This window comes from Equus caballus, chromosome 12 (assembly GCF_041296265.1).
Source record: "Equus caballus isolate H_3958 breed thoroughbred chromosome 12, TB-T2T, whole genome shotgun sequence".
Classification (NCBI taxonomy): Eukaryota; Metazoa; Chordata; class Mammalia; order Perissodactyla; family Equidae; genus Equus; species Equus caballus.
This window is the reverse complement of record NC_091695.1, coordinates 34161335-34187399: the sequence shown is the minus strand read 5'-3', so window position 1 is coordinate 34187399 and position 26065 is coordinate 34161335. Positions and strand designations below refer to the sequence as shown.

Here is a 26065-nt window from a genome sequence, read left to right as displayed (position 1 = left end):
GTTAATCAATTTTAAACTAGAATTACTTCCTTGGTAGATTTTAGAGAATAAGGATACGAGAGCATAAGTGACATCCATAAATTGTCAAAGCCGTCAACCTTTGGATCTGGGATTAGAACCTTGATCATCTGAGAAATATCCACCTTGCAGGTTACTGAGCTGATCACATCAAACAGAAACTGTGAAGTGTCTGGTACAATGCTCCATGAATAGTAGACACTCAGTAAATATTAATTTCTTTATGTATATGTAGGGAAATGGTGGCAGGCATCTTGGGAGTTGATCCTTCTTCAATTAGATGATAATACTAAAACCAAAAAAAAGATAAGATTTTACTAGTGTGCAAGACCCAGAATGTTTTACATCTAGCTCATTTAATTATCTCTTGCCATTCTCAACTGTCTTAAAATTTGTGACTAAGTTTAAGCTTGACCATCTGTATTGCAGTTTTGATTTGACAGGTGTCCTGGCTGTGAAAGTGAAATGGCATAAATTGCTATCAGCATTATGTAACCAGAACTGTCAACCTAAGTTTGAAGTTTGTGAGTGCGCCTTCTTCTGGTCTGAGACTTTTCCTCACTCAGTATTTCTTTTAACTTCTCAGGAAGCTTAGAAAGGTTTTAGCTTTCTCTCTCATATCCTTACTGGACACATGACTATGAAACTTAAAGAATAACTTCTTTTAAAAGAGAAAATTTGGCACTTTTAAAAGAGGACAAGCCTTAAACTAACAAATGAGTTTCAGATGGTAGAATTCCAGGCATCAGCATGCAAATAAGGGGACGTTTGGAAGTGAGGGACCTCCTTTGTGCTTAAGATATATATTACTTCCTAATTATTTGGGTAGGGGTCTGGAGCAAGCAACCTCCACAGGAAGTTTTTAAAACTTTCTCTTCCTAGGAGCAGAACTTCAAACATGGGTCAGGATGCCCATCAGAGGATGTCATCAGAAAAGCAGAAGAGGAAAGGGAAGAATCTGAGTTGAGTTTATGGGAAGACAGAAAGATTGGAGAAATTTATGGAGAAGAAATACTAAAGAAGTTCTTGCCATTTCACAAAGTCTTACAGTTCCAGGGGACTTGTAAATAAGACTCCATGGTACATACACACAGAAAGAATGCAGACTGGATGTCAGCCCCTCTCCCTTCTCCTCTCTCCTGCCTCTCCCTCTTGCCAATCTATTCTATAACTACTGTATATTTTGATTTATTCTGCTTTCAATGCAGTCTAATCAGGCACATCTAGCTCCTTCCCATCTCCAAGTTGCTCTCTAATGAGACTGAGAGAACTTGAAACTCGTGCCAGAAATGTGTGTTTGTGGGAAGATACTTGAAGCAAGAAGATAAAAGGAGATTGGAGAGAGATTGCAACCTCTAAGACATTCTTTTCTAGTGCCTATTATCATCTGTAGCTTTGGGCAGTAGAGAAGTGGTTTTCAAAGTTCGTGGTTGGGGTGCATTTGAGGAGATGGCTCTCTCTATCCTTGCAGATGAATCACCACATTTACAACTTGGCTGTCTCTACAAAGGAAAGATTTTCAGAATTCAAAATTCATGGCTGCATAAATTAATCACTCTCTGGGGTGTAAAAACCATATCCTCATTTAAATTTTCTGAAAGCAGAGATAATTAATTTCCATCCCAGTGGTCAGACCATGAGATTCCCCAGGGTTGATCTAACTCAAAATTTTCCTTTGTGGTCCATGAAGAAAACACATAGGAGGGTCTGGAAGAGAGAGAAAAGGATAAACACTTAAATTCTGCCTTCTACACTTGCAAATAACTTGTTATCATAGAGAATCTCATAATTATTGAGTTTCTATTGTCTACACAATGTTATACTGGGAATTTTGCATATATTAACATATTAAATCAATTTACAGATGATTTGATGGGCACTGACACTCATAATTAGAGGGACACTGTGCACCACTTCCTCGCATCATGAACTCATACTCTCTTCACCTCAGACGTTGCGACCTTTCCCTCAGGTGAGGGAGTGCAAAATGCACAGACTTTTTCTGGAAAATTTTGGTTTTGTTTTACTAAAAATGTAGCACTATTTAGGGTGGCAATGGAGAATATCTTTTCTATGGAGGAATCACATGCATATAAAAAGCAATAGAGGGGAAATTGGCAGAACATAGTTAAAAGCATAGACTTCCAGTTATAAGATAAATAAGTCCTGAGGATGCAACATACAACATGGTCACTATAGTTAACACTGCTATATGGTATATTTGAAAGTTGCTAAGAAAGTAGATCTTAAAAGTTCTCATCACAAGGAAAAAACTATTTTTTCTTTCATCTATAGGAGATGATGGATGTTAACCAAACTTATTGTGGTAATCATTCCACAACATACATAAGACAAGTCATGGTACTGTACACCTTAAACTTGTACAGTGTCATATATCAATATATCTCAATAAAACAGAAAGAAATAACAGCAATAGAAGATGACAGACTCATAAAAAAGCAACTTACCAGTTAAATATAATATTAAAGTTTTTATATATAAACATAAAATTAAGTGAAAATATGATTTTATTTTTAATATGTTAAATTAAAATTTTATTATAAATTTTCATAATATTAATAAGCTATTTAATTTTAATTTAATATAAATGTTAATTTAACATAAACATTTTAATTCATTTGCTTCACCACAGAACATAGAATTGGACTTTTAAAATTAAATAGCTAAAACAGTGAAAAGGTAGAGAGAAGTTGATTCTTGACTCATGTTATGTCCAATTAAAGGAAAGAAAGGCATTTAATTTAGAAAACAGGGTATGACTTTCAAGGGCAAAAAGGTTGCTTCAGATCTTGATGATGTCACCAAGATGGCGGAGTGAGTAGTCTTCTTCGTCTCTTCCCCTTCGAATCTACAACTAATTGGACGTTCATCGGTTAACAAAGGATATCCATATAGCATCTCAGGACACCTGAGAGACTCATGCTGCTATACATCGGAAGGTGGACAGACTTCCCCCTGGGAGGAGGTGGAGATAGGTGAAAACTCTCCGACCCCCGGCCCCCAGACAGCCTAGTACCTGCAAGCGGCTTTCTTCCAGCAGACTCCCCCATAGCATTGCCATGCACCAAGGGCAGGTGTGAGCATGCACCAGCAGAGCCATGGTGGAAACAGGTGACTACAGCCCTACCTAATCCTCCCGTAATTACCCCTAAGCCCAGGGGGAAACTCCATAGTCCTGCACCAGCAGCAGGGAAAGCCTCTACTTGCCATTAGTGGAGAGGCCCCGCCCAGCATTCAGAACACCAGGAGGCTCCTGAAGAGGAGGATCCCAGGCAGGGCAGCAGCCTGCCAGCTGCCGCTGACTCACAGACTCTGGCTGTGTCCAAGAGGGGGCAAGGGACAGCCAGAGATCCCATTGGAGTGGCTGGGGGTTAGGTGGAGCTCCAGTGGCCTGGCTCCATGGTTCAGGGGGAAACTCTATGGTCCCACAACAGCAGGCGGGAAAGCCTCTACTGGTGTTAGCAGAGAAGCCCTTCCCAGCATTCAGAACACTGGGAGGCTCTGGGAGAGGAGGATCCCAGGCAGAGCAGCAGCCCGCCAGCTGTCTCTGACTCACGGACTCTGGCTGTGTCCCAGAGGGGGCAAGAGACACCCACTGATCCTGTGGGAGTGTCCAGGGGATGGGTGGAGCTCCAGCTGCCTGACTCCATGGCCCAGGGGGAAAACTCACAGTCCCACAGTAGCCACAGTGAAAGCCTCTGCACAGCACTAGTGGAGAGGCCCCAACTGGCAATCACAAGGCTGGAAGGCCCTGGGGAAAAAGTAACACAGCTAGATAAGCTAACCACAGACTGCAGAAGATACCCATAGCTCTGCCGTGGCCTCTAGTGGACAAGTGAGATCTTGTGGGCCCTGAAAGTGACAGAGCTGCGAATATAGGTGATCCTGCTCCCGGAAGCTGGGAAAGCCCATAACACCACTGCAGACCCTAAGGAGGGAGCACGTCTAGGTGGTCTGCAACAGTAGGCATCAGCAGCCTGAGGCCCCCTTGTGATTGCCCCCACAGATGATGAGAGACCCCACAGGACAACTGTGACTATGAGGAGGGGCCCAGGTCCAGTCAGCAACACCTGACAGGGTTCCTGGTTGGTGCAGTCCAAAAAGCTGCTCCCCCCTACACCAGTAGAAACAAGTGGAAGCAGTAACTAAACTCTATCTCTATGCAGAGGCACAAATCCACGCCATCAAGCAGTATGAAAAAATATATTAAATCTCCAGAGCAGAAGGAAAATGATAAGTACCCAGAAAACAATCCCAAAGACAATGAAATCTATAACCTAAATGATGATGAATTCAAAACAGCCATTATTAAAAAACTCAACAAGTTAAAAGAGAATACAGATAGAGAACTCAATGAGTTCAGGAGCTATGTCACAAAAGAGCTTGGTACTATAAAGAAGAACCAATCAGAAATACTGGAGATGAAGAACACAATGGAAGAGATTAAGAAAGATCTGGACTCTCTGAACAGTAGGGTCGATAATACGGAGGAGAGAATTAGCAATTTGGAGGATAGGAATATAGAAATGCTGCAGACAGAGGAGGAGAGAGAACTAAGACTAAAAAGTGTAGCCACCCCGATGCAGGAAGTGTTGATAATCACTGGAAAAGGCTTGCCAACAAACTGTGACCCATAGGTGAGAAGGCCAGTTAGCCAATGAGAGGTAAGACCCCCAGGGGGAGGCAACCTAAGCCAGGCATGGTCACCCGGGGGCACAGATGGAGACACGATATAGGGAGCAGGAGGAACCATTGACTAGGAGGCCTAGCATGCTCTGAAATAAAAATATACGAGCACAGCAATAACATATAATATCAAAACAGAGGCCAAGGGAGGGTTCCTTGAGAAATCACAAAGAATTCTTGGCATTTGCTAATTACATTGTCCAGAACACCTGTGTATGTTTAACAGATGTAAGCTATGTATATATTGAAACACTGGTTATAATAAACTCAGAGTGGCCATCAGCCCTCTCTGCATCTATCTTGATGTGTACATTGGATTGCGACACCGACAAAAAGAAATGAAGAAACTCTCCAAGAATTATTAGACTCAATTAAGAGACACAACATAAGGATTATAGGTATACCAGAGGGAGAAGAGAAGGAGAAGGGGGCAGAATGCCTGTTCAAAGAAATAATGGCTGAGAACTTTCCAAATCTGGGGAGAGAGATGGAACTCTATGTAACAGAAGCCAATAGATCTCCAAACTTTATCAATGTAAGAAGACCACCCTAAGGCATATAATAGTGAAGCTAGCAAAAGTCAATGACAAAGAGAAAATACTAAGGGAAGCCAGGCAGAAGAAAATAACCTGCAAAGGAACCCCCATGAGGCTATCAGAAGATTTCTCAGCAGATACCTTACAGGCTAGAAGAGAGTGGAATGTATATTCAAAACTCTGAAAGACAAAAACTTGCAGCCAAGAATACTCTACCCAGCGAAAATATCCTTCAAATACAATGGAGAAATAAAAACTTTCCCAGATAAACAAAAGTTAAGGGAGTTCATTGTCACAAGACCTCCTCTTCAAGAAATGCTCAGGAAGACCCTCATACCTGAAAAATCAAAAAAAGGAAAGGGGTTACAAAACCCAGAGCAAAGGAGATAAGTAGAAGGACAATAACAGAAAGTAGCAACTCTCCATCAGAACAGGTTAGCAAAAGTTAAATAAAACATTAAAGATAAAAGGAAGGGAAACACCAAGAAAAAATATAATCCTGTCATTTTAACCGCAAACCCACAACACAAGAAGGAATGGGAAAAAATCTGACAATAACAACCTGGAAGGGGAAGAGGAAAGGGATGGAATGTTTTAATTTAAGGAAATAAGAGGCTATCAGAAAATGAACTATCTCATCTAAGAGATGTTTTATAAAAACTACCTGGTAACCACTAAATAAATAACAAGAATAAAGACACAAATTACAAATAAGAAGAAAGCCAATACAGAAAGTTACCTACCTGAATTATTAGTCCAAAAATCATGGGACAAGAAACAAAGGAAATGCAAGAGAACCAGAAAACAAGTGAAAAAATGGCAGCGGTAGGCCCCCACATTTCAATAATCACTCTAAATGTAAATGGATTGAACTCTCCAATCAAAAGACACAGAGTGGCAGGATGGATCAAAGAACAAGACCCAACAATATGCTGCCTTCAGGAAACACACCTCAGACCCAAAGATAAACACAGACTCAGACTGAAGGGATGGAGACAATACTCAAGGCTAATAATGAACAAAAGAAAGCAGGTGTCACCATGCTTATATCAGACAAAGTAGACTTCAAAGCAAAACAGATAAAGAAAGACAAAGAGGGGCAGTTCATAATGACAAAAAGGGACATGCCACCAAGATGACATAACATTTATAAATATACATGCACCCACACAGGAGCACCAAAATTTGTAAAGCAACTCTTAACAAAACTAAAAGGAGACATCAACAACAATACAATAATAGTAGGGAACCTCAACACCCCATTAACACCAATGGGTAGACCATCCAGACAGAAAATCAACAAGGAAATTAAAGAATTAAGTGAAAAATTAGAGCAGATGGACTTAATAGATATATATAGAACACTTCATCCCAAAACTGCAGGTTACACATTCTTCTCAAGTGCACATGGAACATTCTCAAGGATAGACCATATCTTGGGAAACAAAGCAAGCATCAATAAATTCAAGAGGGTTGAAATAATATCGAGCATCTTTTTGGATCATAATGCTATGAACCTAGAAATCAACTACAAGAATAAAGCTGGGAAAGGAGCAAAAATGTGGAGACTAGACAGCATACTACTGAACAAACAACGGATTATTGAAGAAATTAAAGAAGAAATCAAATATTATATGGAGACAAATGAAAATGAAAACACGCCATACCAACTCATTTGGGACACAGCAAAAGCACTCCTAAGAGGGAAATTCATTGCAAGACAGGCTCACCTCAAAAAACAAGAAAAATCTCACATAAGCAACCTCAAACAACACCTAACACAATTAGAAAAAGAAGAACAAACAAAGCCCAAAGTCAGTAGAAGGAGGGAAATAATAAAAATTAGAGCAGAAATAAATGATATTGAAACAAAAAAGATAGTAGAAAGGATCAATGAAACAAAGAGTTGGTTCTTTGAAAAAATTAACCAAATTGACAAACCCTTAGCCAGACTAAGAGAAAAAGAGAGAAGACTCAAATAAAATTAGAAATGAGAGAGGAGAAATCACAATGGATACCAAAGAAATACAAGGGATTGTAAGAGAATACTATGAAAAACTATATGCCAACAAATTGAACAACCTAGAAGAAATGGACAAATTCCTAGACTCTTACAACCTCCCCAAACTGAAGCAGGAAGAAATAGAGAATCTGAATAGACCAATCACAAGTAAAGAAATAGAAACAGTAATCAAAAACCTCCCCAAAAATAAAAGTCCCAGCTTCTCTGGAGAATTCTACCAAACATTCAAAGAAGATTTAATGCCTATCCTTCTCAAACTATTTCAGAAAATTGAGGAAGATGGAGCACTCCCTAACACATTCTATGAAGCCAACATTACCCTGATCTCCAAACCTGACAAGGACAACACAAAGAAGGGAAACAACAGGCCAATATCACTGAGGAACACAGATGCAGAAATCCTCAACAAAATTTTGGCAAACCGAATACAGCATTACATCAAAAAGATTATACACCATTATTAAGTGGGATTTATACCAGGGACACAGGGATGGTTCAACATCCACAAATCAATCAATGTGATACACTGCATTAACAAAATGAGAAGCAAAAACCACATGATCATCTCAATAGATGCAGATAAAGCATTCGACAAAATCTAACATCCATTTACTTAAAAACCCTCAATAAAATGGGTATAGAAGGAAAGTACCTCAACATAATAAAGGCCATATATGACAGACCCACAACCAACATCAGACTCAAGGGACAAAAACTGAAAGCCACTCCTCTGAGAACAGGAACAAGATAAGGGTGCCCACTTTCACCACTCCTATTCAACATAGTACTGGAGGTGTTGGCCAGAGCAATTCGCCAGGAAAAAGAAATAAAAGGAATCCGAATAGGCAATGAAGAAGTAAAACTCTCACTCTTTGCAGACAACATGATCTTATATATAGAAAACCCCAAAGAATCCATAGAAAAACTATTAGAAATAATCAACAGCTACAGCAATATTCCAGGGTATAAAATCAACATACATAAATCAGTAGCATTTTTATATGCTAACAATGAGCTAACAGAAAAAGAACTCAAGATCTCAATCCCATTCACAATCGCAAGAAAAAGAATAAAATACCTTGGGATAAATTTAACCAAGGAAGTGAAAAATCTATACAAGAAAAACTACAAGACTTTCCTGAAAGAAATTGATGACGACATAAAGAGATGGAAAGACATTCCATGCACATGGATTGGAAGAATAAACATAGTTAAAATGTCCATACTACCTAAAGCAATCTACAGATTCAATGCTATCCCAATCAGAATCTCAATGACATTCTTTACAGAAATTGAACAAACAATCCTAAAATTCGTGTGGGGCAACAAAAGACCCCATATTGCTAAAGCAATCCTAAGAAAAAAGAATAAAGCTGTAGGCATCACAGTCCCTGACTTCAAAACATACTGCAAAGCTACGGTAATCAAAAGAGCATGGCACTGGTACAAATACAGGTGCACAGATCAATGGAACAGAATCAAAAGCCCAGAAATAAAACCACACATCTATGGACAGCTAATCTTTGACAAAGGAGCTGAGGGCCTACAATGGAGAAAAGAATGTTTCTTCAATAAATGGTGCTGGGAAAACTGGACAGCCACATGCAAAAGATTGGAAATTGACCATTCTTTTTCACCACACACCAAAATAAACTCAAAATGGATCAAAGAACTAAAGATTAGGCCTGAGACAATAAGTCTTTTGGAAGAGAATATAGGCAGTACACTCTTTAACATCAGTTTCAAAAGAATCCTTTCCGACACCATAACTCCTTGGGCGAGGGAAACAATAGAAAGAATAAACAAATGCGACTTCATCAGTCTAAAGAGCTTCTTCAAGGCAAGGGAAAACAGGATTGAAACAAAAAAACGACCTACTAATTGGGAAAAAATATTTACAAGTTATCTATCCGACAAAAGGTTAATCTCCATAATATATAAAGAGCTCACACAGCTCAACAACAAAAAATCAAACAACCCGATCAAAAAATGGTCAGGGGACATGAACAGAGATTTCTCCAAAGAAGATATAAGGATGGCCAATAGACACATGAAAAGATGCTCATCATCACTAATCATCAGGGAAATGCAAATCAAAACTACACTAATATATCATCTTACACCTGTTAGCATGGCAAAAATATCCAAAAGCAAAAGTGACAAGTGTTGGAGAGGTTGTGGAGAAAAAGGAACCCTCATACATTGTTGGTGGGAAGGATAGTGGTGCAGCCACTATGGAAGACAGTATGGAGATTTCTCAAAAAATTAAAAATAGAAATACCTTATGACCCAGCCATCCCACTACTGGGTATCTATCCTAAGAACCTGAAATCAGCAATTCCAAAAGTCCCATGCACCCCTATGTTCATTGCAGCATTATTTACAATAGCCAAGACATGGAAGCAACCTAAGTGCCCAGCAACTGATGATTGGATAAAGAAGATATGGTATATATATACAATGGAATACTACTCAGCCATAAAAAGGACAAAATTGTCCCATTCACAACAACATGGATGGACCTTGAGGGTATTATGTTAAGTGAAATAAGCCAGATAGAGAAAGATGAACTCTGTATCACTCCACTCATAGGTGGAAGTTAACATATAGACAAAGAGAACTGATTGGTGGTTACCAGGGGAAAGGGGGCATGGGTGGAGGTCATAAAGGGTGAAGTGGTGTACCTACAACATGACTAACAATAATGTACAACTGAAATTTCACAAGGTTGTAATCTATCATAATCTTAATAAAAAAAAAAGGTTGCTTCAATTTTCACCATTATGTAGCACTGTGATGAGCATCCCTGGACATATATGCACACCTTAGAATACATTCCAAGAAGGACAATAGCTGAGGCAAAAGCATGTACATTGTTTTATCAATGATTTTATTGAGGTTGTAGTAGTTTTTAACATTGTGTAAAAGCATGTACATTTAATTACTTTTGGTACATGTAGTCAAACTGACCTTCAGAAAGATGATGCAATTTATGTTTTACCAATTATATATGAGAGGGCCTATTTTTCTGTAACTTTGTTAGCATTTGGTATTATTGTTACTTTTAACATCTGCCTTTTTAATAGAAAAAAATTCTCACTGTTACATTTTCATTTCTTTGAATATTAGTACTATAGAGTATTTTCTCATCAAATTATTAACCATTTGTATTTCTTTTTTATGAATTGCTTGCTCATAACTGTGCCCCCCCTTTTTTTTTACTGAGGTAACATTGGTTTTTAACATTATGTAAATTTCAGGTGTACATGATTATATTTTGATTCCTGTGAAGACTGCATCACCTTCACCACCCACAGACTAATTACAATCCAACACCACACACATGTGCCTCATCACCACTTTCTCCCTCCTCCCTCCCCTCTATAAAATAAAAGGCTCTAAAATCACCAGTAAAGGCAAAAATACAGTAAAGGTATCAGATCAAACACCTATGAAGATAACATGAAGGCCAAAAAACAAAAGTACTAAAATTTCCATAATAAGAGGGTAACAATACACACACACAAAAAAAAGGTTAGATTTGATATCAAAAACAGAAACTGTGGGAGAAGGAGAGAATAAGAGTAGAACTTTTAGAAAGAGGTCAAACTAAAGAGACCATCAAGTTAATATAGATTGCTATGTACATAGGTTATTATATATGAAGCTCATGGCAATCATAAGTCAGAAATCTATGATAAATACATAAAAACTTAAGAGAAAGAAACCCAAACATAATACTAAGGAAAGCCATCAAACCACAAAGGAAGAGAGCAAGACAAGAAAGGAACAGAGAAGAACTACTAAAACACCAAAAAAAAGGAACAAAATGGCAATAAGTACATACTTATCAATAGCTACTTTAAATGTCAGTGGACTAAATGCTCCAATCAAAAGGCATAGGGTGGCTAAGTGGATGAATAAACAAGACACATATCTATGCTGCATACAAGAGACACACTTCTGACCTAAAGACAGAATTGTGCCCATTTTTCTACTGGTTTATCTTGTTCTAATTTTGTTTGTAAGAGAAACTTATATAAACTACTGTCTACCATAAGTAGTGCACATATTTTTCCTCGTTAGACTTCTGTCCTTTGACTTTCTTTATTTTGTTTTTTTGCCATATAGATTTTAACACTATTGTAGTCTAACCTGTCCTTTGTTTCTTTATGGTTTTGCTTTTAGCATTAAGTTTAGAAAGATCTTTTCTATTCCAAGATTACATATATATTTATCTATGTTTTTCTAATTGCCATGCAGCATTTTAACTTTTTTTTATTAATGTTATGATAGATTACAACCTTGTGAGATTTCAGTTGTACATTTTTGTTAGTCATGTTGTGGGTACACCACTTCCCCCTTTGTGCCCTCCCCCCACCCCCCCTTTTCCCTGGTAACCACCGATCAGATCTCCTTATCAATATACTAACTTCCACCTATGAGTGGAGTCATACAGAGTTCGTCTTTCTCTGAGTGGCTTATTTCACTTAACATAATACCCTCGAGGTCCATCCACGTTGTTGTGAATGGGCCAATTTTGTCTTTTTTTATGGCTGAGTAGTATTCCATTGTGTATATATACCACATCTTCTTTATCCAATCATCAGTTTCTGGGCATGTAGGCTGGTTCCACGTCTTGGCTATTGTAAATAATGCTGCGATGAACATAGGGGTGCAATGGACTCTTGAGATTTCTGATATCAGGTTCTTAGGATAGATACCCAGTAATGGGATGGCTGGGTCATAGGGTATTTCTATTTTTAACTTTTTGAGAAATCTCCATACTGTTTTCCATAGTGGCTGTACCAGTTTGCATTCCCACCAACAGTGTATGAGGGTTCCTTTTTCTCCACAACCTCTCCAACATTTGTCGTTCTTGGTTTTGGATGTTTTTGCCAATCTAACGGGTGTAAGGTGATATCTTAGTGTAGTTTTGATTTGCATTTCCCTGATGATTAGCGATGATGAACATCTTTTCATGTGTCTATTGGCCATATTCATATCTTCTTTTGAGAAATGTCTGTTCATGTCCTCTGCCCATTTTTTGATCGGGTTGTTTGTTTTTTTGTTGTTAAGCAGTGTGAGTTCTTTGCATATTATGGAGATTAACCCTTTGTCGGATAAGTGGCTTGTAAATATTTTTTCCCAATTAGTGAGCTGTTTTTTTTGTTTCAATCCTGTTTTCCCTTGACTTGAAGAAGCTCTTTAGTCTGATGAAGTCCCATTTGTTTATTCTTTCTATTGTTTCCCTCAACTGAGGAGTTATAGTGTCCGAAAAGATTCTTTTGAAACTGATGTCAAAGAGTGTACTGCCTATATTCTCTTCCAAAAGACTTATTGTCTCAGGCCTAATCTTTAGTTCTTTGATCCATTTTGAGTTTATTTTGGTGTGTGGTGAAAAAGAATGGTCAATTTCCAATCTTTTGCATGTGGCTGCCCAGTTTTCCCAGCACCATTTGTTGAAGAGACATTCTTTTCTCCATTGTAAGCCCTCTGCTCCTTTGTCGAAGATTAGCTCTCCATAGATGTGTGGTTATATCTCTGGGCTTTCAATTCTGTTCCATTGATCTGTGGACCTGTTTTTGTACCACTACCATGCTGTTTTGATCACTGTAGCTTTGTAGTATGTTTTGAAATCGGGGATTGTGATTCTGCCGGCTTTGTTTTTCTTGCTCAGGATTGCTTTAGCAATTGGCGGTCTTTTGTTGCCCCATATGAATTTTAGGATTGTTTGTTCAATTTCTGTGAAGAATGTTCTTGGGATTCTGATTGGGATAGCATTGAATCTGTAGATTGCTTTAGGTAGTATGGACATTTTAACTATGTTTATTCTTCCAATCCATGTGCATGGAATGTCTTTCCATCTCTTTATGTCGTCATCAATTTCTTTCAGGAAAGTCTTGTAGTTTTTCTTGTATAGATTTTTCACTTCCTTGGTTAAATTTATCCCAAGGTATTTTATTCTTTTTCTTGCGATTGTGAATGGGATTGAGATCTTGAGTTCTTTTTCTGTTAGCTCATTGTTAGCATATAAAAATGCTACTGATTTATGTATGTTGATTTTATACCCTGGAATATTGCTGTAGCTGTTGATTATTTCTAATAGTTTTTCTATGGATTCTTTGGGGTTTTCTATATATAAGATCATGTCGTCTGCAAACAGCAAGAGTTTTACTTCTTCGTTACCTATTTGGATTCCTTTTATTTCTTTTTCCTGCCGAATTGCTCTGGCCAACACCTCCAGTACTATGTTGAATAGGAGTGGTGAAAGTGGGCACCCTTATCTTGTTCCTGTCCTCAGAGGAGTGGCTTTCAGTTTTTGTCCCTTGAGTATGATGTTGGCTGTGGGTCTGTCATATATGGCCTTTATTATGTTGAGGTACTTTCCTTCTATACCCATTTTATTGAGGGTTTTTATCATAAATGGGTGTTGGATCTTGTCGAATGCTTTCTCTGCATCTATTGAGATGATCATGTGGTTTTTGTTTTTCATTTTGTTGATGTAGTGTAACACGTTGATTGACTTGCAGATGTTGAACCATCCCTGTGTTCCTGGTATAAATCCCACTTGATCATGGTGTATAATCTTTTTGATGTATTGCTGTATTTGGTTTGCCAAAATTTTGTTGAGGATTTTTGCATCTATGTTCATCAGTGATATCGGCCTGTAGTTCTCCTTCTTTGTGTTGTCCTTGTCAGGTTTGGGGATCAGAGTGATGTTGGCTTCATAGAATGTGTTAGGGAGTACTCCATCTTTCTCAATTTTCTGGAACAGTTTGAGAAGAATAGGTATTAAGTCTTCTTTGAATGTTTGGTAGAATTCTCCAGAGAAGCCGTCTGGTCCTGGACTCTTATTTTTGGGGAGGTGTTTGATTACCGTTTCTATTTCCTTACTTGTGATTGGCCTATTCAGATTCTCCATTTCTTCCTGATTCAGTTTGGGGAGATTGTAGGAGTCTAGGAATGTGTCCATTTCTTCCAGGTTGTTCAATTTGTTGGCATATAGTTTTTCATAGTATTCTCTTATGATCTCTTGTATTTCATTGGTATCTGTTGTGATTTCTCCTCTCTCATTCCTAATTTTATTAATTTGTGATTTCTCTCTTCTTTTCTTGGTGAGTCTGGCTAGGGGTTTGTCAATTTTGTTAATTCTTTCGAAGAACCAACTCTTTGTTTCATTGATCCTTTCTATTGTCTTTTTTGTTTCAATATCGTTTATTTCTGCTCTTATTTTTATTATTTCCCTCCTTCTACTGACTCTGGGCTTTGTTTGTTCTTCTTTTTCTAGTTCTGCTAGGTGTCGTTTGAGGTTGCTTATGTGAGCTTTTTCTTGTTTAGTGAGGTGAGCCTGTATTGCGATGAATTTCCCTCTTACCACTGCTTTTGCTGCATCCCAAATGATTTGGTATGTCGTGTTCTCATTTTCATTTGTCTCCAGATAAAATTTGATTTCTTCTTTAATTTCCTCAATGATCCATTGTTTGTTCAGAAGAGTGTTGTTTAGTCTCCACATTTTTCCACCTTTCTCTGCTTTTTTCTTGTAGTTGATTTCTAGTTTAATAGCATTATGATCAGAAAAATGCTTGATATTATTTCAACTCTCTTGTATTTATTGATGTTTGCTTTGGTTCCCAAAATATGGTCAATCCTTGAGAATATTCCATGTGCACTTGAGAAGAATGTGTAACCTGCTGTTTTTGGATGAAGTGTTCTATATATATCTATTAAGTCCATCTGGTCTAATTTTTCATTTACTTCTATTATTTCCTTGTTGATTTTCTGTCTGGATGTTCTGTCCATTGGTGTTAATGGTGTGTTGAGGTCCCCTACTATTATTGTATTGTTGTTGATGTCTTCTTTTAGTTCTATTAATTTGCTTTACAAATTTTGGTGCTCCTGTGTTGGGTGCGTATATATTTATAAGTGTTATGTCTTCTTGGTGGAGAGTCCCTTTTATCATTATATACTGTCCCTCTTTGTCTTTCTTTATCTGTTTTGCTTTGAAATCTACCTTGTCTGATATTAGTATAGCGACACCTGCTTTCTTTTGTTCATTATTAGCTTGGAGTATTGTTCTCCATCCCTTCACTCTGAGTCTGTGTTTGTCTTTGGGGCTGAGGTGTGTTTCCTGGAGGCAGCATATTGTTGGGTCTTGTTCTTTGATCCATCCTGCCACTCTGTGTCTTTTGATTGGGGAGTTCAATCCATTTACATTTAGAGTGATTATTGAGACGTGGGGGCCTACCACTACCATTTTGTGTCTTGTTTTCCGGTTTTCTTCAGTTTCCTTTGTTTCTCGTCCCATGGTTTAATCTGTTCTGATGTAGAGCTGCTACTCTCTGTTGTTGTCCTTCTACTTATCTCCTCTGCTCTTGGTTTTGTAGCCCCTTTCCTTTTTTGGATTTTTCAGGAATGAGGGTTTTCCTGAGGATTTCCTGAAGAGGAGGTTTTGTGGCAATGAACTCCCTTAATTTTTGTTTATCTGGGAAAGTTTTTATTTCTCCATCGTATTTGAAGGATATTTTCGCTGGGTAGAGAATTCTCGGCTGTAGGTTTTTGTCCTTCAGATTTTTGAATATATCATTCCACTCTCTTCTAGCCTGTAAAGTTTCTGCTGAGAAATCTGCTGATAGCCTGATGGGGGTTCCTTTGTAGGTTAGTTTCTTTTGCCTGGCTGTCCTTAATATTTTCTCCTTGTCGTTGACTTTTGCTAGCTTCACTACTATATGCCGTGGAGTTGGTCTTCTTGCATTGATAAAGTTTGGAGATCTATTGGCTTCTGTCACCTGAAGATCCATCTCCCTCACCAGATTTGGGAAGTTCTCAGCCATTATTTCTTTGAATAGGTTTTCTGCCCCTTTCTCCTTCTCTTCTCCCTCTGGTATACCTATAATCCTTACGTTGCATCTCCTAATTGTGTCTGATAATTCTCGGAGAGTTTCTTCATTTCTTTTAAGTCTTGCTTCTCTCTCCTCCTCTGCCTGCAACAATTCTATATTGCCATCTTCCAAATTGCTAATTCTTTCCTCCATATTATCGGCCCTACTGTTCAGAGCATCTAGATTTTTCTTAATCTCCTCTATTGTGTTCTTCATTTCCAATATTTCTGTTTGGTTCTTCTTTATCGTATCAAACTCTTTTGTGACATAGCTCCTGAACTCGTTGAGTTGTCGGTCAGAATTCTCTCTTAACTCAGTGAGTATTTTAATGATGGCTGTTTTGAAGTCATCATCATTTAGGTTATATATCTCATTTTCTTTGGGATTGTTTTCTGTGTATTTGTTACTTTCTTTCTGTTCTGGAGATTTAATGTATTTTTTCATATTGCTTGATGATGTTGATTTGTGCCTCCGCATGGAGATAGAGTTTAGTTGCTCCTTTCACTTGTTTCAGCTGCTGCGGTGGGGGGAGCAGCTGTTTATACTTCACCAACCAGGAACCCTGTCCGTAGTTGCTAACTGGGCCTGGGCCCCTCTTCGTAGCCACAGTGGCCCTTTGGATTCCCTCCTCTGCCGTGGGGGCCGTCACGGGGGGCTTCAGGCTGCAGGGGCCTACTGTTGTTGCCCACCTAGATGCGCTCTCTCCTTGGGGTCTGCAACGGTGTTATGGGCTTTTCCAGCGGCCAGGGGTGGGATCACTTATATTTGTCGCTCCGTTGCTGTCGGCACCCACCAAATCTCACTTGTCCTCTATGGGTCGCAGGAGAGCTATTGGCATCTTCTACAGTCTGTGGTTAGTACACCTAGCTATGCTGCTTTTGCCCTGGGGTCTTCCAGCCTTGTGGCTGGCGGCTGGGTGCCTTCTACTGGTGCTGTGCAGAGGCTTTCCCTAAGGCTTCTGTGAGCCTGTAGGGTTTCCCCCTAGGCTACTAAGCTGGGTCTCTGGAACTCTCTCCAGCCCCAGTCCTCTCCGAGATCTCCGGCAATCCCTAGCCTCACCGGGTGGGCAACGGCAGCTGGGGGTCGCCCCGTCCTCTGGGCTTCTCTCCGGGCCTCTGCCGGGAGCTCTGAATGCTCAGCGTGGCCCCTCTGCTACCGGCAGACAGAGAGTTTTGTCTGCTGCCTGGCGGAGCTCCGGCGCTTCCCCTCCGGGTCGCCGGACCCGCCTTTGAAAGTTCCCCCGCCCCGGTCCTCTCCGAGATCTCCGGCAATCCCTAGTCCCACGGGGCGGGCAACAGCAGCTGGGGGACGCCCCGCCCTCTGGGCTTCTGTCCGAGCCTCTGCCGGGAGCCCTGAATGCTGGGCGTGGCCCCTCTGCTAATGGCAGACAGAGAGTTTTGTCTGCTGCCTGGGGGAGCTCCGGCGCTTCCCCTCCGGGTCGCCGGACCCGCCTTTGAAAGTTCCCCCGCCCCGGTCCTCTCCGAGATCTCCGGCAATCCCTAGTCCCACGGGGCGGGCAACAGCAGCTGGGGGACGCCCCGCCCTCTGGGCTTCTGTCCGAGCCTCTGCCGGGAGCCCTGAGTGCTCAGCGTGGCCCCTCTGCTACCGGCAGACAGAGAGTTTTGTCTGCTGCCTGGCGGAGCTCCGGTGCTTCCCCACCGGGTCGCCGGACCCGCCTTTGAAAGTTCCCCCGCCCCGGTCCTCTCCGAGATCTCCGGCAATCCCTAGTCCCCCGGGGCGGGCGTCTCTCTGGGACCCTCCGGGCGCCCCGAGCACCAGGCTGGGTCTCCCCGCCAATGGCGGGGAGAGACTCTCCCCGCGGGCTCAGGTGTGCAACTCCAAAGTTTCCCTCTGCGTTTAGGAGTAATTGCAGGGGGTTTAAGTAGGGTTCTGGTCACCTGTTTCCACCGTCGCTCCTCTGTTGTGTTCTCGCTCCTGCCTTAGATGTGTGTGGATCCTCTGGGGGCGTCCGTTGGAAGAAAGCCGCTTGCGGGCACTAGGCTGCCCGTCGGGGTCGGAGAGTTTCCACCCATTTCCACATCCTCCCGGAGGAAAGTCCGTCCGCCCTCCGATGTACAGTCGCGCGGGTGTCCCAGACGTCCCGAGATGCCGTCTGGATATCCCCCGTCAAGCGACAAGTGTCCAAATAATTGTAGACTCGAAGGGCGAGAGACAAAGAGGACCACTCACGGCGCCATCTTGGAATGGTCCTCTCTATTTATTTTTGATTCAGTTTTGGGTGGTTGTATGAGTCTAAGTATGCATCCATTACTTCTAGGTTTTCTAATCTTTTGGCATATAGTTTTTTTATAGTGTTCTTTTATAGTCCTTTGTATTTCTGTGGTTTTCACTAAAATATCTCCTCATTCAAGTTTAATTTTATTTATTTGAGACTTCTCTCTTTTTCTTAGTGAGTCTGGCTAAGAGTTTGTCAATTTTATTTATCTACTCAAAGATCCACTCTTAGTTTCGTTGATCTTTTTTCTTTTAGTCTTTATTTCATTTATTTCTAGTCTAATTTTTATTATTGCCATCATTCTGCTGACTTTTGGCTTTGTATATTCTTGTTTTCCAAGTTATGTTAGATGTAGTTTAAGATTACTTGTTTGAGATTTTTCTCATTTGTTGGGGTAGGCCTGTATTGCTATCTCCTAGGATGCTCTTAGGACCCCTTTTACTGCATCTCATAAGAGCTTGTATGTTGTGTTTTCATTTTCCAGGTACTTTTTAAAAAATTTCTCCTTCGATTTCTTCGTTGATGCAATGGTTGTTCAGTAGCATGTTGCTTAGACTCCACATAATGTGAATTTCCCAGTCTGTTTCTTGTACTTGATTTCTCATTTCATAGCATTGTGATCAGCATGATATGATTTCAATATTCTTAAATTTATTGAAGTTTCCCCTGTTTCCCAACATATGGTCTGTCCTTGAGAATATTCCATGTGCACTTGAGAAGAATATGTATTCTGCTGTTTTTCAATGTCATTTTCTTTATATATCTATTAAGGCCATCTGGTCTAGTGTCTCATTTAAGGCCACTGTTTCATTGTTGACTTTCTGCCTTGATGATTTATCCATTCACGTAAGTGAGGTTTGAGGTCCCCTACTATTATTGTGTTATAGCCCATTTCTCCCTTTATGTCTATTAATAGTAGCTTTATTTACTTTGGTGCTCCTGTGTTAGGTGCATACATATTCATAAGTGTTATGTCCTCTTGATGGAATGTTTCTTTTATCATTATATACTGCTCCTCTTTGTCTCTCACTGTCTTTTTTATCTTGAAGTTTGATTTGTCTGATATAAGTATGGCAACATCTACTTTCTTTTGTTTGCAATTTGCTTGGAGTATCATATTCCATCCCTTCTCTCTGAGGCTGTGTTTGTCTTTAGAGCTGAGATGTGTTTCCTGGAGGCAGTGTAATGTTGGGTCTTCTATTTTAACCCATCCAGCCACTTTGTGTCTTTTGAGTGGTGAACTCAATCCATTTACTCTTAGAGTGATTATCGATATATGAGGGCTTAATTTTGCCGTTTTGATGCTTGTTTTCTGGTTGTTCTATATTTCCATTGTTTCTTTTTCCTTGTATTTCTGACTGCCATTTCAGTTTTGTGGTTTCCTGTGAAGGTTTTCACTTTATTTATGATGTGGGTCTGCTCTGATTTTTGTTTAGGGGTTACCATGAGGATTAAAGATCTCATAGATGTGATAGTCTATTTTCTGATAGCCTTTTGTTTCCATTAGCCTAAGTAGGTTACATCCCTTTCCTCTTCCCCTCTGGTCATTGTTGTCACAAATTATTCTTTTTTGTGCTGTGGATTTGTGACTAAATTGAAGTGTTTATAGATATTTTTGATGCTTTCCTTACCTTTATCTTTTATGTTTTAATTAAGTTTTTACTAACCTATCTTGATATTGAGCTGCAGTTTTCTGATTCTACTTGTCTATTTATCTCCTTGCTCAACATTTTGTAAACCTTTGCTTTTTAGTTTTAGATGAGAGGTCTCCTTTCAACATTTCTTGTAAGGAAGGCCTAGTGGCAATGAACTCCCTTAGCTTTTGTTTATTTAGGAAAGCTTTTATTTCTCCATTGTATCTGAGGGATAGTTTCACTGGATAGAGTATTCTTGCCTGAAAATTTTTGTCTTTCAGTGTTTTGAATATATCATTCTATTCTCTCCTAGCCTGCAATGTTTCTGTTGAGAAATCTGCTGAAAGCCTGATAGGGATTCCTTTGTAGGTTATTTTCCTCTGCCTTGCTGCTCTTAATATTTTTTCTTTGTTATTGACTTTTTCCAGTTTTAATATTATATGCCTTGGAAAGGGTCTTTTTGAATTGATGAAATTAGGGGTTCTATAGGATTCATTTATTTGTAATTCCAGTTTCTTACCCAGATTTGGGAAGTTCTCAGATATTACTTCTTTGAACAAGCTCTCTGCTCAGTTTTTCAGGTGAAGAAATTGACATTTGAGAGATTTTAAAACTTCATACATGTTTATGTAGATAAAAGGACAAAGCTAGAATTTGAACTCAACCCTTTCAGTTGGAAATTTGTGTTTTTAAACACTATACATCAGTACAAGGCTTGATCTATTTGTGTGCAGTTTACTTCCAATGAAGGGTAAGCTGTCCATCAAAGCAAAAGGAAATCTTCCTGGACCCAGATCAGGGAAAGCTCAGAGGAGAATAAGACAGGGGACTGTAAATAAGACTCTGGTGATGGGTGGTTGGCCTCTTTCCTTGTCACCTCAGAGAACAATTATCAACCAGAAATGTTTAGCTCTAATGATCACTGGGCTTTTACTTTGGATGCAGGAGTGAGTGACAGGCAGCCACATGGTGAAAGAGTGTGGCTACACCTGCCCATTAAAATAATGAGCTCCCAAAGGCCATGTTGAAGACTTCATAATAAAGGAGCAGGAATTCAAGAAACAGATATTACTACTTGAATGAAGTCAAAGTATAAAAAAATGACTGAATCAGAAACCACGCATAGAGCAGTGGAAATGCAGATGAACTGAAGTTTGCAAAAGATGTTATTGGATCAAAGCAATCAATAATTCTTCTCTTGTAGCATGAGATCTCAGGACACTTCTTCCTAAAGTAATTCAGTAAGTCCAACTCCTTCCCTCCTATCTCATTCATCCAACACATGACAGTTATAAATTTACAGCCTATTCCACATTTTATCTGTAAAAGGGCAGAGTAACTCTACCCACCTTCAGAAATGAATAAATGAGTTAATATAAATCAAGTCCCTAGAACAGTACTTGGTACTCAATAAGCCCTCAATAAGTACTTGGTACTCAATAAGCCTTATATATATAATATAATTATATTATATTATTATAATTGAGTACTCACTATAAGCCACTCTGCTAAGCTCTCAGGATAAGCAGTGAAAAAAATTCATTTTTTTATATAAATATTTTCTGTACCTGGGTCCTATACACTGTTCTAGGGACTCAGGATAGATACAACAGAGAAAATTCTCTGCCTGTCTTTGAGTAGCTTACATTCTGGTAGGGAATATTTTATTAAGATAAGAAACACCAAACTCATCATTTCCTCTTCTGTAGGATTACCAGATTGATGTCATAGTGAAGAGTGGTCTTGGTTTTGGGTGCTCAATCAGTGACTGATTATGAGAAGATTTAAAATTTTAGAAAACACAAAGCTAGAAGCACTATTTATTTATTTTAACAGTTTTATTGAGATCCCTTTAACATATAGAAATTGTTTATATTTAAGGTGTATAACTTGATGATTTTGTATATATGCACACATTGTGAAAAGATCACTGCAGTCAAGCTAAATGACTTACCCATCACCTCTAGATAGTTACCCTTGTGTGTGTGGTGATAAAATTTAATTTAAGATCTGTCCTCTTAGGAAACTTCAAGTATACAATACAGTAATGTTAACTATTGTCACCATGCTGTTCATTAGATCCCCAGAACTTAATTATCTTGAATAACTGGAACTTTGTACTCTTTGACCAACATCTCCTCATTGTCTTCTCCCCATACCTGCCCCTACTGATCTCTTCCCCTGGAAACTACCATTCTACTCTCTACTTTTATGAATTTTGATTTTTTTTAGATCATGGAGAATTTGTCTTTCTGTGTCTGGCACATTTTACTAGAATAATATCCTCCAGGTTTATCTACATTGTTGTAAATGACAAGACAGTCTTATTTTTTAGGGTGGAACAATATTTCATTATCTATCTATCTATCTACCTATCATGTATCACCATCCATCTATCTCATATTTTGTTTATCTATTTACCCATTGATGGACATTTAGGTTGTTTCCATATCTTGGCTATTGTGAATAATGTTGCAATGAACATGGAAGTGCAGATAGCTCTTTGAGATACTGATTTCATTTCCTTTGGATATATACCCAGGAGTGGAGTTGCTGGATGATATGGTAGTTCTATTTTTAATTTTCTGAAGAACCTCCATACTGTTTTCCATAGCGCCTGTACCAATTTGCAATCCCACCAACATGCAAGCGCTCCATTTTCTCTACATCCTTGCCAACACTTGCTATCTTTTGTCTTTTTAACAGCCATTCTAAAGGATGTGAGGTGGTATCTCATTGTGGTTTTGATTAGCATTCCCCTGATGATTAGTGATGTTGAACACCTCTTCATGTAGAACAGTGTTTAATATGATGAATGAATAACACAATCAGATAATTGCAATTTGATGTAAATGTGCTGTGTAATCAAATTCTATAAAATGATAAAATATCAACAACTTTGATTTTACCATCGGGTCTTCTCTAGGGCACTTCTACCTTTTTACACCCATTTATATTTCCTCATTTGATCTTACACTAGTGAGGTCTTTATTAATGCAATGACCTGTCTTTCTTAATGCAAAATGTTCATGGGCTTACCTCATGTCTTCAGAATGATAATCTGGTTGGCCTGATGACATCAAAGTTGTCCTTTGCTTATACTGAAATTATTATCCTTAAATATCTAATGAACCATGTTCAGCTTTTCTTCTTCAGGAGATACTGGTTTTTGCTTGTTCTTGACCACATGGCTCACCCAATTTCAGTCAACTTTGGTGTTGCTTCCCCTCTCCCCCCATGGAGATATGTCCATAGCACTTCTATCTCATAATGGTACTGATGAGTTAGTCCAACTTTTGATCTTTTCATGCATTTTATTGAGTGACTTGTATAAAAAAATTATATAATTAGAAAAAAATTCTAGTTCTAAACATGCATGTATATGTGTGCATATATATATATATATATATATATATATATATATATATATACACATTTCTCTTAGTTTTACTTTAAAAGAATAGAATGTTTTGTTATGGGTTGAATTGCTTCCCTCAAAATGGAATATGTGAAATCTTATAGCCTGTTGTGTTTAGTGCCTTTTGGGACTCTTATACTAAAGATTTATAAAATATAAGAAATTCCTAACTTTATTGTTAATTTGGGTTTATATTTTGAAGTCAGAATTCTAAAAAGCCATATGAAACCCAAGTCCAGAGGAACATTGAGACTCATTAGATTCAATCTTCCCATTTTCAGTTGAGACAATGAGGATCTGCAGAGATGAAGTGAATTTTCCACAGTTTCCAAGGAGTTAGGAATGGAGCTCCAGACAAAACTCAAATTACTGACTCCCAGTTGCTCTCTGCTCTATTAGATGGATTCTTTTCTGGTCAACGAAGTATATAACATACGGATTTTAAATAGTGCCAAGAGATTACCATAGGCTGACTTCCTCCGAGAAGACTTTGCCCAGCAGGTGGCTAGGACGTTATTGGTATTAACTGTTTATATGACCTTCTAGAAAACATCCATTCAAATAATGACAAACAAAATCTAACTGATCACAAGATTGCTTCTTTCCTTTATGAAGGATGCAGTTCTATGGCTGTAGGAAGGAACAACACAATTGTGACAAAATTCATCCTCCTGGGATTTTCAGACCATCCTCAAATGAAAATTTTCTATTTTGTGTTGTTCCCGGGGATTTACCTCCTGACCCTAGCCTGGAACATGAGCCTCATCATCCTTATCAGGATGGACTCCCACCTGCACACACCCATGTACTTCTTTCTCAGTAACCTGTCCTTCTTAGATATCTGCTATGTATCCTCCACAACTCCCAAGATGCTCTCTGGCATCATCACAGAGAAGAAAACCATTTCCTTCATTGGGTGTGCCACGCAGTACTTTGTCTTCTGTGGAATGGGGCTGACTGAATGCTTTCTTTTGGCAGCTATGGCATATGATCGGTATGCTGCAATCTGCAACCCGTTGCTCTACACAGCTGTCATATCCCATACACTTTGTTTAAAGATGGTGGCTGGGGCCTATGTGGGTGGATTCCTTAGTTCTTTGATTGAAACATACTCTGTCTATCAGCATGATTTCTGTGGGCCCAACCTAATCAACCACTTCTTTTGTGACCTTCCTCCAGTCCTGGTTCTGTCATGCTCTGATACCTTCACCAGCCAAGTGGTGAACTTCATTGTGGGTGTTGTTGTTGGAATGGTATCTGTCCTTGTGATCCTCATCTCTTATGGTTACATCGTTACTGCTGTCGTGAAGATCAGTTCAGCAAGAGGTAGGACCAAGGCCTTCAGCACCTGTGGCTCTCACCTGACTGCTGTGACCCTCTTCTATGGTTCTGGTCTCTTCATGTACATGAGACCTAGTTCCAGCTACTCCTTAAACCGGGACAAGGTGGTGTCAGTGTTCTATGCTCTGGTGATCCCTATGGTGAATCCCATCATCTACAGTCTTAGAAATAAGGAGATTAAAAGTGCTGTAAGGAAAGCTATGGAAAGGAAACATGTTCTTTCTCATGAGCACTCATTTTTCTGACCCCGAGGTAATGTTTACAATAAAGCTGTGAGTTGGGTCAATTATGCTGACTTTCATGTAGTTCTGGACTAGTTGATTGACACAATGATTTTTGTTTACCAGGATTTGTGTAGATTCAGCTTATAAACGCTCAATTTAGGAAAAAGCTTCACCATGACAAAGACTGAGCAATCTGAAACATCAAAATAGAGTTGTTGTCTGTAGGAGGAAAACTAAAAAAATGTTAGTCCAGCATTCAGGGTGACGATTCTAAAGGTAGGATAGGAATATATAGCATAATAACCTGAGGACAGGGACATTTTTTCTAAAAACAATTGCCTTTCCATCTTACGAGGTTCTAACATGTTTCCTTTAGGGCAGATGAGCACTGCAAGTCAGACACCCTTCCCTATTGAGAATCATGGCTATAGTGAGCCACTGTGACTGGTGGGTGTATAGTCCTGACTCTTTAGATGTATTAAGGCAGGAAAGAGATTGAAAACTTTTGTTTAGGGCCTTAATGACTGAACAAATGGGCTGACCTCATGGCTAATTCAATCAATGATACAAAAATTGGTCACTGAAATGATTTGAAGAAAACCAGGGAATTGTCACTTCAGTCTAAAGTAACGCCTTTCTAAGCAACACTCAAAGTTTCTTAGGAATCTACAGAAGAGGAGCACACTTTCATTTGGTGAGAAAGGTTCTCTGTTTTCATCAATTTTGCGATAAATTTGTGAAGAATTTGGCCAAGGAATTGAAGAGAGTGATTTTTCTCCTCCATATTTTCTAAGAACTTGTTAAGTGTCCTTTAACCAGCCGTAAAAACTAGAATAAATTTATTCAGCTGTGGCCTCTCTTGGTCAGGCCATAAATAAGTGAGTAAATGAGTATCTACCTGTATATCCTTGGATAAGATACTTGGGCCGTGTGTGCCGTAGTTCTTCATCTGTAAAATAGGAATATTAATAGTAATTATCTCATAGGCTTATTGTGAGGAATTAGATGGATCAGTATATGTAAACACTTAGAATAGTGCCTGGTGT

General features: G+C 39.2%; 1 protein-coding gene across 1 annotated transcript; it reads left to right on the top strand.

Moving 5' to 3' along the window:
• Positions 1–24080: 24080 nt before the first annotated feature.
• LOC138916524 (olfactory receptor 5A2-like) lies at positions 24081–25040 on the top strand. Its single transcript, XM_070229153.1, has one exon. It carries the CDS (start codon positions 24081–24083, stop codon positions 25038–25040), a length of 960 nt encoding a protein of 319 aa, XP_070085254.1.
• The last annotated feature ends 1025 nt before the right edge of the window (positions 25041–26065 follow it).

Bases quoted from the DNA above. Each gene is read 5' to 3' on its own strand.
- LOC138916524 (XM_070229153.1), top strand. From the start codon at position 24,081: ATGGCTGTAGGAAGGAACAACACAATTGTGACAAAATTCATCCTCCTG.